Genomic DNA, 11,124 nt, shown 5'->3' with positions numbered 1-11,124 from the left:
CGTTCTCTTTCTTGATCAAAGCCAGCTCCTTCCTGATCTCGTCCATCAACTTATTGGAAGCATCAACCTTGTCTGACAAAAACTGCATTGATATTGTCATCTCACCCATTTCATTTCTAACAGATTTAAACTCGTTAAACATGTCCTTCTTAAACTCCTCTAAAACACGGAGAAGGAAGTCCTGCGTTAGGGCTGTGCTCGTGGATGAGGATGATTTGTTACTGGAGGTCTTCTGACGACAGTCTGAAACACTTCCAGTTCTTCACAGACCTTGTTGTTACTACTCCATCACTCTCGGTCTTAACACAAGCACCGTGGAAGAAACGATTACACCCTCCGGTACACTTAATATCACTACCCTCATTAATTGGGGCACTACAAACGCCACAGGTAGACATTTAGAAAAGAAAATGTCCTGAGCTGGACTGATGTCATGGTGAGTGTGTGTGTGTGTGTGTGTGTGTGTGTGTGTGTGTGTGTGTGTGTGTGTGTGTGTGTGTGTGTGTGTGTGTGTGTGTGTGTGTGTGTGTGTGTGTGTGTGTGTGTGTGTGTAACAATCCACTGAAACAATTGAATGTTTTTTTTCTACTTTTTTAATTGCCATTGGAAATTGTTACAGAATAATACGTGACTATTGAATTTCGTAAAGTGCGATTCAAGCGTGAACTTATATTTCATTCTAAAAAGTAAAAGTGGATTTAAACAACAATTACAGTAACCTTATGGAATCAATCTTTCATAGAGTTAATAGCTTTATTTGTATTATCACCTAGATAAAAAAGAGGGAAATTTCTCAGTTCTCTGGTAGGTAGCAAGAGAAAGGAGACTTAGTGACTTGTTATGTAAAAAATATAATTTGACATACAGATAATTGATGTTATATTAGATAATAGTATTATGGGATTAATGGAATGAACCCGTTGTACAGTTACTGTTACTTCTCGAATATAGTGTCTGTTTGTAACGATAAAAAAAACACACACACGCGCACGCACGCACGCACGAACGCACGCACGCACACACACACACACACACACACACACACACACACACACACACACACACACACACACGAAAAAAAAAAGAAATATTGTTAATTTAAAAATTGTAAATTGATATGAGATATTATAACAGGGCACGTAAATTCGAATTATTTCATGTATTATGAATGGAGGGAGAGTGAATTTATACTTGTTTTAAAAACAAATAAGAAATGAATGAACAAGATCCGATAATAGAATGTAGGATATGTATTATAGCTAAACAGAGTGTTTGGCAGCAGATGACATGTATAACGAATTGAATAAATGTTGTGGCCTTTAGAAAGGCCGTTTGTCGTAGCCACCGGCAGGCAGCGGCAGTGCACGCTTGTGACTTAGGCTCGTTCTCCGCGGATGCGGCGCGCGCCACCTGGATGTCCTTGGGCATGATGGTGACTCTCTTGGCGTGGATGGCGCACAAGTTGGTGTCTTCGAAGAGTCCTGCCAGGTAAGTCTCGCTGGCCTCCTGCAGTGCCATGACGGCGGAGCTCTGGAAACGCAGGTCGGTCTTAAAGTCCTGGGCGATCTCGCGGACGAGACGCTGGAACGGCAACTTGCGGATCAGCAGTTCGGTTGCTCTTCTGGTAACGCCTGATCTCACGCAGGGCGACGGTGCCGGGCCTGTAACGGTGAGGCTTCTTGACGCCTCCTGTGGCCGGCGCGCTCTTACGAGCGGCCTTGGTGGCCAACTGCTTCCTGGGCGCCTTGCCTCCGGTGGACTTACGAGCGGTCTGCTTGGTACGTCCCATAACGTCAGCTTGTCTAGCTAAATGAGTGTTTTCGGCAGGCAGGCAGGTTGTGACTGTGGGGGGGTGGATCCCCCACTTCTGTTAAGGCGTCTGCCGGTAGGCACTTGCCTTATGTCAGTACGGGTCAGAGCCCTAGTAGCTAGTGATACCTGTCAGTTCAGTAGAGTAGTAGTGTAGTCAGTGTAGTGAAGTTTAGTCATCCATTGGAGGACGTAGACGGGGGACCTCCTGGGCCCGTAGTAGTCGGATGTGCTCCCAGGGCGAGGACTCCGCAGCTTCTTATCTTGTTAGGCCTGTTGCAGCTTGTTAGGCCATCCACAAAGGTCCTGATGGTAGGGATGTTGGATAATGCTCTGACGACGGAATTCCTGATGAACCAGGGCGACTCAGTGGCTCTCCGAAGACAGTTACTCTGGACTGCGAGCAGCTGTTTTCTGGCAGTCTTGCAGGTGAGATGGTACCATGCAGGAGCCGCGTAGGTGATCACCGGTCGCACCAGGACCGTGTAGAGCAGGACCTTTGTCTTGATCGGAAGCTTCTTGGAGTAGAGCAGGGGGCCGATGCTGGCAAAGCCCTTCCTCGCTAGGCTGCAAAATCTTGTCACGTGGGGAGTCAGTGTAAGTCTTCTGTCCAGGAGTACCCCCAGATACTTGACAGTTGTCCTCCAAGGGATGTTGTCACCGTTGAGAGACAGATGGCGGCTGTCCGCTTGCCTCGGACTTCTAGTGAAGTTGGTGGCCTCACACTTGTCAGCGTTGACTTTTATCCTCCATCTCTGCAGCCAGTGCTCCAGTAGATTCAGCTGCCGCTGCATGTAGACACCGGCCATCCTTAGGTTGTCGGAGGTGGCCGTGAGGAGAGCGTCATCAGCGTAGAGCGACAGCTGGACTCTCGGAACTACAGGAAAGTCGTTTGTGTACCACAGGTACAGGATCGGGCCGAGCACTGATCCCTGTGGCACACCAGAGGAGACTGGTCGTGAAGTGGACTTGGAGCTGGCAACGCTGATGGAGAAGGTCCGATTCTGGAGATAGCTGCGGATCAGCCTGAAAATTCTGACGGGCAGCGGGGAGTTAGTCAGTTTGTAGAGTAGCCCCTCGTGGCAAACTCTGTCGAAGGCCTTGCTGACATCTATCAGGACCGAAGTGGAGTGGTGCTTCTTCTCCGCCGTGCTGGTGAGCAGGTTGAGCACTCTGCGGAGTTGAAGAGTGGTGGAGTGTCCACTCCTAAATCCATATTTTTCGGTCCTGATAGAGGTGAAGAATTCCTCAGGAAAATCTCGCCAGGATGATCCGCTCGAGGATCTTGGAGAGCACAGGCAGCAGTGATATCGGCCTGTGGTTCTCTGGGAAGAGCGGATCCTTGCCAGGCTTGGGTATCATAATCACCTTTGCATCCTTCCAGGTGGTCGGGAAGTGCGCAAGTCGTAGACAGGAGTTTAGGATGCAGGTGATCGTGACGACCACCCAAGCCGGCAGTTTCTGGAGTGCAGGAGTTCCAAAGGAGTCCGGGCCAGGAGCTTTCTTCGGGCGGAGGCGACGAAGATGCTCTCGTACCTCGAGTGTTGTCACGGGGGGCAGTGGGTCGTCTTCGTCTGGTGAGTAGTCATCCAGGAAGTTCGCAAACATCTCGCAGGTGTCCCTGTCGTAGACATCCGGGTGCGGGGAGAACAGTTCTCCCCAGTTTTCGGCACGAGAAAAATATTTACTATAGTATACGGGCCGGCATGAGCTCAGAACGAGTCTGATTGGTCGCCGCGCTATCGGCCAATCACAGAGCAGCCAGAGTTGACAAAACTACAGACGACCGGCTGTACAATCATCTCGGGAAGCCACGCTAGTTGTTTTCCTGTCAATTGAGCCATCTTGTTTTTTCTTTGTGCTCTCAAGTGAACGTTGTTTTAAAATTTGTGTGCGTCTTTTAAGTGTTTATGTAAACTGTGATTGTGCTCTGTGAGTATTATGTGACTGTTTAGACTATATTATATGTGAAATTTTATATTTTAAGCTCTATAGACTATTATTTTAGTTAAGAACTGTGGCCTTTGTTAACGGCAAAATTATGGCGGGAACCGCCCCGCCGTCCTCTCCCCCCTCGCTATCACCGCTCCGGCCACCTAAACGTATGAGGCCTACTACTTTTACTTTCCCCGCGGTTTCTATGTCTGAGAGCGGTATGTCCCACGCATCTTCGGCCTCAGATATGGAGATCCCACCCGTAAAATTGCCCCACATTCCCCCTATATACATAGACTTTACTCCAAGTTGGTATACCCACGCGGCTGCCATATACCAACTTGTAAACGGTGTTCTAAACGCCCGTAGTGCAAAGGGCGAGATAATAGTGAAAACCACTACTATCGACAATTTCCGTGCTATACAAAAATACTTACTTGAAAATAGCGTACACTTTTTCACGCGGTCCCTACCTGGCACTCGCCCCCTGAAAGTGGTAATAACAGGCCTACCACCATTTACAACACCGGAGTGCATCGCCGATGCTCTGGTTGAAAAGAATTTAGCCGTGGGTGACGTTTTTAAGCTAAGAACTAGCAGAGGCGAAACTAGGCTGTGGGCAGTCACACTCCAGCCAGACAGTGACCGTGACACTGGAACCTCAAATAGCCCGGCGGCTATTACAAATTATTGTCACTACTTTAAGTAAAAATCGAAGTAAAGCCTTACAGGAAACCACCCGGGCCGATACATGTCACCGCTGCCAGCGTTTCGGCTACGCAGTGACAACTACGGCAGGGAGCAACGCTGCATGCGATGCGGCGAGCCACACAAGGCGACCGCATGCCAAAAACCGGTTGGTGAAAAGGGGACTTGTTGCAATTGTGGCAAGTCTCTCAACGCAAACCACAAAGGTTGTGAGGCATTTAAACGAATAAAACCCAAAAATAGCCTGAAAATGAGTCAAACATACAACGGCTCATCCGAGGCCGTTCTAAAGCCAGCCAACCAGGCCACAACCGCCTAGTCCTGGGCAGACGTCGCAAGGGACGGAGCCGAAGTGACGAGAGATGACGACTTCAACCAGCCCGGACCGGTGAACGCTCCACAGCCGACCCTGCCAGCTCGCGAGCCCGACATCAGGAAGCGGCTCCCGCCCGTCTCCACTTTTGAGCCCAGGCAAAAAGGCCAATTTCAAAGCCACTTCTCAATCGGCCCCACCAAGGACGCCTCGCTGTCCCAGATCCCCAACTCCCAAATGTGAACGCCTTGCTGCTCAAGGTTCTCCACCAGCTATCTGCAGTGTTGCAGATGCTACAATCCCTGGTGGGCATGCTGACCTCCCAGGCCGACTCCTACAACGTAGTATCCCATGGTTAGGACGCCTAGGATTGTCTTCTGGAACTGCAACGGCCTCCAAGGAAAGCGGCAGGAGCTTCTGCATTTCCTAGGCGTATACGACACTGAATTGTGTTGCCAACAAATGCGTAGGCATCCAACTAATAAAACTTCCTGGACATTTGCCCCCACGTCTCCCTGACTGCACCGGTGGAAGGCACTCATTTCCCCAGCCGTCAACAACATCGCCCCGATATACTGGACTTTGCACTTCACTGCAATCTTCCCGCCCCACTCGACGTCTCTGCTGTGCAGGATCTGTCATCTGACCACCTCCCGATTACGATACATATAAACGAATACTTTGACCGACTTCTACCCCCAAGGAAGAGACGTGGACTGGACCAGATACTATAATTATCTGGCCGACAGACCACTCTCTCCCGGCCTCCCACAACTGATATTGAACTAGACGCTGGCGTCTCATGTCTACACACCTGCCTGCAAGAAGCCATTGATTGCTCTGCAAGACCAGCCACTGACCGGCCTGACTACCGCCACAACCTCCCGAGTCATCTCATGGTCGAGATCCGACTGAGACGACAACAGACAGAAGTGGCAGTGGACAAGGTTCACTGACGACAGGGCAGCCTTTAATCGCCAATCGCAGAGGGTTTCCATCTTGCTGCGACAACATGGAGAGAGCCGTTGGAGGGAGTTTGGAGGCTCAGTTCTCTCCCAACCATGACATTGACGACCCAGAACACTCTAGTACAGTTGAGGGCTTCCTGGAAGCCACCGACCAAGACGACCTGCTAGAACCGGACGAACTGCCCACCATCTCGGAGGCTGAAGTCTCCGGCTCCCTCGCTAGACTTCGCCCGAAGAAGGCCCCGGGAGCAGACCGACTGAACACCCCAGCCCTCAGAAGACTACCAGAATGGGTCGTGAAATGGATAACCTCCCTCTTCAACTCCTGCCTCCGACTAAAACACTTTCCCAAACCCTGGAAGCAAGCAAAGCTTATCCTACTCCCGAAGCCTCTTAAAAACCTCACCCTACCCGACAGCTACCGCCCAATCTCCCTCCTACCTTCTTTGTTTAAAATCCTAGAGCGACTCATTCTGGCCCGTTTCTCCGAGGACATGCACACGGAAATCCGCATCGAGCAATACGGCTTCCGTCAGGGTCACTCCACCACCCTCCAACTGACTAGAGTTTTCTCGGACCTCACTGACTCCCGTAACCAGGGGCTAGTCACCACCGCAGTTTCCCTGGATGTCAGCAAGGCCTTTGACCGCATCTGGCATCAAGGGCTCCTGTACAAGTTTGCCCACAGTCCACTACCTCACCGTATGTTTCGACTCCTCCAGTCTTACCTAGCAGACAGAACATTCTCCGTCTCAGTGGAACAGGCCGCGTCGTCCTCTCGGCCCATCACCGCGGGCGTGCCACAGGCATCTGTACTGGGCCCAGTGCTTTACCCGTGGTACACAAATGATATCCCAGTCATTCCCAGGATGTCTCTCGCCCTCTACGCTGACGATGCACTGTTCTACAGTAAGTCGGCCATCATCCGCCAATCATGTGTCTATATGAGAAGACAAATGGAGCATCTGGACCTCGGCTGAGGAAGTGGAAGGTCAGGATCAACACACAGAAGAACGAGGCTATCTCCTTCACTAAACACCCGCAGTATCCGACACAGCGAGAGAGGTTTCACTTGCAGAGGGACCAACTGAGGTGGACCAAGTCCATCAAATACTTGGGAGTCGTGCTCAAAAGTACTCTTATGACTGGACTTGCCGCCAAAGGGAGGATCCGCCTTGGAATGGCCGCACGTCAAGGGCTGTCGGCCCTACTGAGACCTCACTCCGGACTACCTACCAACACGAACCTGCTGCTTTACAACACGATAGTCCGCCCTATCGTAACATACGCGGCTCAGCCTGGTATCTACACACCTCCAAGACGTCTAGGAAGGCACTAGAAGACTTCCAGAACAGGACGCTCTGCCAACTGACGAACACACCATGGTTCGTCAGGAACACGGTCGTCCTACGGTCTGCAGGACTACCCAGCCTTCATGAATTTATCACAGGCCAGGCGAGAGCCATGTATGCAGCAGCAGCTAAATCACCGTGGGATCCGTGAGTGGGCAACCAGGGAAGCCCATTTTCCCATCCGTGGAAAATCCCACAACTGAAGGTAATACTAAACAACCCACCCTAGAAGAATGAATGAACAACAACAAAAACCAACGACTCTCTACGTCACTACTGAACCAACTAGTCTACTCTTAAGCGACCGAAATTAAAACCACACAACTAACAATTCCCCACGACCTAACGCAACAATATCCCCACTTGGGGCTAGACATACAAAATGACCAGTAGCCATTCTGCTTGTTGCAGAGACGCTACCTCAGAAAGGACAAGAGCCCGGCCTACCCGCTGCCTGCCTGCCTGCCTACAATCATCTGTTTTTAAAGCCACTGCGACAGCAACATGACCGGTCGAGGCAAAAGTGGTAAGGGGCTGGGAAAGAGGCGCCAAGCGTCACAGGAAGGTGCTTCGTGACAACACCCAGGGCATCACCAAGCCCGCAATCCGTCGTCTGGCTCGCCGCGGCGGTGTCAAGCGTATCACAGGCCTCATCTACGAGGAGACCCGCGGAGTGCTCAAGGTGTTTCTGGAGAACGTGATCCGTGACGCCGTAACATACACCGAGCACGACTAGAGGAAGACAGTCACCGCCATGAACGTTGTGTACGCGCTCAAACGCCAGGGCCGCACACTGTACGGTTTCGGAAGTTAAGCTGCCGCCTGCCCGCAATACGGACGCGCCCCACAAAAGGCCTTTTTAAAGGCCACCAAAAAAATCTCTCGTTTTTTACGTTTCTCTTCAGCTATGACAGTGGTATCACCGCTGTATATTATCCGTTTTGTGGAGTTTTACAAGTGACTATATTATGTTATTTTAGTGTTATAAATTTCTTTGCCTTTTTTCTTTCAATTGTTTTTGTTATTTTACTCTTATATTAGACCTACTAATAATTCAGATACATGATTTCTTTATGTTTTATATGTTTAAAAAAATCTTTTGCTTATTTCAATTTTTAAGGCCAGATCAAAACAACACCGTATTTAATTTAACCAAGTCACTATCACTCTTATTTGCCGTTACACTTATCATGTAATTCAATTTCATTATCAATATACAACTTACAAGGTTATTCCTTTGACAGATACAAATTGATAGCCTGAAATTTCCCTGTATATAAATAATATCTCTATTTCGTTAGGACAAGTCACATTTCGGGTCTTTTTCGTTTAAGCGCCTGCACAAAAGACCCTAGCTTGCCTATTCAAAACTCAAATCACACGATGCTTTCACGCTGCGCAGCGCGTTGCGCTGCTTGCTCTTTGAGAAAAAAAATTATTCGTGCTTGCAAAGTCCAAGCCCTTTCTTCTGAGCCCGATAGCCGACAAACCGTTCCCCAAATCGGGAATTGGCTGAGCGTTAGCGAAGTGTCAATACTAGATAGATACAGAGTGTTTTTGAATGACTTACTTAAATTATACAAAGTAAGGCCCACTTCCTGGTACACTAGACACTTGAAATTTTGCACAACTCTAGATTAGTTCGTGTAACGACTAGAAACCGCCTAAAACCTGGCGATTTCATCATTTAATATAATCTAAAATATTCAAAATGGCTGACCAGTGCAGCTTTTTCTCCTAAGCTCTGTAACGCTTAAACAAGAGGTCGGACCTCAAAACCAACCGCAGAATCGAAAGACAGAATTTAATTTTCTACAAGTAAGTACCAGTCACTTTTTTTCGTATCTCTTGCGGTTACGTCCCAAAACGGCTTCAAAGTAAAAAGTGTTCGTTAAGTCTGGAAAATCGAGAAAGTTAACTCCCTGGCATAAACTAATCTTGGACCTAACTTATCACCAAATTATTCTTCAAGCCGATTTTTGGTAACTCGTCACTTAAGGGGCCTGGAGGCATCGTAGCATAGACGTTAAAAAGTAGCAAATTCTTAAAAGAGCTAAACGGCGCAGTCTTTTCTCCCAAGCTCAAACATTTATATAATATTGATTAAAAAAAAAATCAGAGGAAAATTAAAATATAAGCGCTGAACTCATCACTTCAAATTGCAGCCCGTTCTTTGTGATGGTGGTGGGGGAACCTACCTCTTGCCATCCCCACTACTGTGACCGGGGATGACCGCATGCTACCTGAGGCGGTTGGACACAGACCCCGTCAGTTGCCCGTTTGTCAGTATCCAGGTGACAGTGTTTGAGTAGCGTTCTTGTTTTCAAGAAAGTATACACTTTAAAGATATCTTGTTATTTGAAGACTGTAGTTTACACAGTGTTTTTATAAAATTATAAGGCAGTGTTAATATCCAGAGGAATTTAGAGACTCGTTGTGACTTTGAGGGAAAAACTTCCATACCCGCTGACCTGTAGGATCATAGAACTTTTTCTAGTTCTGAACATCTTCAACAAATAGTAAGTACTATTTACTTTACTTTTCTGAGTTTTAATTGCCAAGACAAACATTGCATCAGTATTTTATGTGAAGTTTGACTTAAAAAGCCATATTTACAAGATCACTAATTTTAAGGTATTTTTACAGAATCATGGGCCGACGCAAGAGTAACAGAAAGCCTCCTCCAAAAAGAAAGGCGGTTGAGTCCTTGCTAGTGGAGTTCAACTGCCCATTCTGCAATCACGAGGGATCGTGTGATGTGACGATGTAAGTGTTGCCATTAGTTTGTTGCTCTATATGATATTGTACTCTAGTTAGTATTTGGCGCGTGCAAGATATTTAAAGTATATACGATCTTTTTCCAATATTTTGCATGTAACTGAACATGTGGCCGGCATTTCTCAAACAAACATACATAGAAATCCAGTGAATCACATTATTAGTTATGTCACCATAAAGCAAAATTAAGCGTACTAGATTATTTATATAGAAACAATAAAAATAGATGTCAATAACTTTCTCTAATTATCATTTCTATTTTATTAGAAAAAAGACGACCAGTTTCCAAAACGCAATGGATTCTCGTTTGCCTAAAATAAAACGTATTTGTTTGTTCACAACAAAGGCTTTCTGGATTTTAGCTTAGCACGCCTGTGTTGAATATGTTCCTTGTCAATGTATGTAACTTACGTGCTGTCCGTTCTTAGGGATAGAGGACGTAGATCTGCGAAGATAGCGTGTCGAGTTTGTTTCGAGGACTTCCAGACAACCATCCACTTCTTGACAGAGCCTATTGATGTCTACAATGATTGGATAGACGCGCGTGAGACTGCCAACTGAATCCCCACTGCGTATGCATTGCGGTAAGAGACCTAAATTAAATTAGATATAGATAATATTACGGCAATTATAATTTCTGTGAAATCAACCGTATATTTAGTTTGGAACCGTAAAAACATAGAAATAGACTTTTACAGCTGAAAATGATATGCAGTTTAATTTAAAATGTTGAATTTGTGTATGCTTACACTAGTATTTGAATATAGTATATGTAGTTAGAACTGTTTTGGGCCCAACTAAAACATAATATCTTACTAAAGTGCCGTAACGCACAATATAACAACATGCAACAGTTGTAAAACATGTAGATTGATGTTGATTTTCTACACCTGTGATTCTTTTGGAAATAAATTATAGTTTTGACAGCATATTAAATAAAGTGTCCCTTTTGAACAACATCATTCAATCTGTTGACGTATACCTTGAATGGTAAAGACCCAAGGGTTGATCCATGAGGGCCTCTAAATGTAATTTTAATTTATATTATACGAAAGTTTGTGAACTAGACAGTTTTATCTAGTAAATATGCTTTATCTTTGATGTAAAAGCAAGCCAAATACGTGATTGGACACCGATAGCCTAATTTTTCCAAAGAGCAAAAATTTTAATTGCTCCACATAGTGTAATGAATTAGCAGTTTCTAGATAAATAACTGTAACAGGTTTACGTCATTACAAAATATATATAAAAAACTCTACAG

The 11,124-nt window shown here is 46.6% G+C and overlaps 1 protein-coding gene and 1 pseudogene across 2 annotated transcripts; one reads left to right on the top strand and one right to left on the bottom strand.

Annotated features, from left to right (window-relative positions):
- Positions 1-1,375: 1,375 nt before the first annotated feature.
- Positions 1,376-1,789, bottom strand: LOC124370802 (annotated as a pseudogene).
- A 7,005-nt stretch (positions 1,790-8,794) lies between these two features.
- Positions 8,795-10,553, top strand: LOC124370803 (transcription elongation factor 1 homolog). Of its 2 annotated transcripts, XM_046829097.1 has the most exons (3): positions 8,795-9,604; positions 9,732-9,851; positions 10,292-10,553. In XM_046829097.1, the coding sequence occupies exons 2-3, from the start codon at positions 9,736-9,738 to the stop codon at positions 10,422-10,424; spliced, it is 249 nt and encodes an 82-aa protein (XP_046685053.1). In that variant the 5' UTR covers positions 8,795-9,604; positions 9,732-9,735; the 3' UTR covers positions 10,425-10,553. The 2 variants fall into 2 exon arrangements, with proteins under 2 accessions (XP_046685053.1, XP_046685054.1); XM_046829098.1 differs by having other exon boundaries at positions 8,795-9,851.
- The last annotated feature ends 571 nt before the right edge of the window (positions 10,554-11,124 follow it).

This window comes from Homalodisca vitripennis, unplaced genomic scaffold (assembly GCF_021130785.1).
Source record: "Homalodisca vitripennis isolate AUS2020 unplaced genomic scaffold, UT_GWSS_2.1 ScUCBcl_532;HRSCAF=2772, whole genome shotgun sequence".
NCBI classification, from domain to species: Eukaryota; Metazoa; Arthropoda; class Insecta; order Hemiptera; family Cicadellidae; genus Homalodisca; species Homalodisca vitripennis.
Note: the sequence above shows the minus strand (reverse complement) of the source record. Positions and strands in the feature narration are given on the sequence as shown.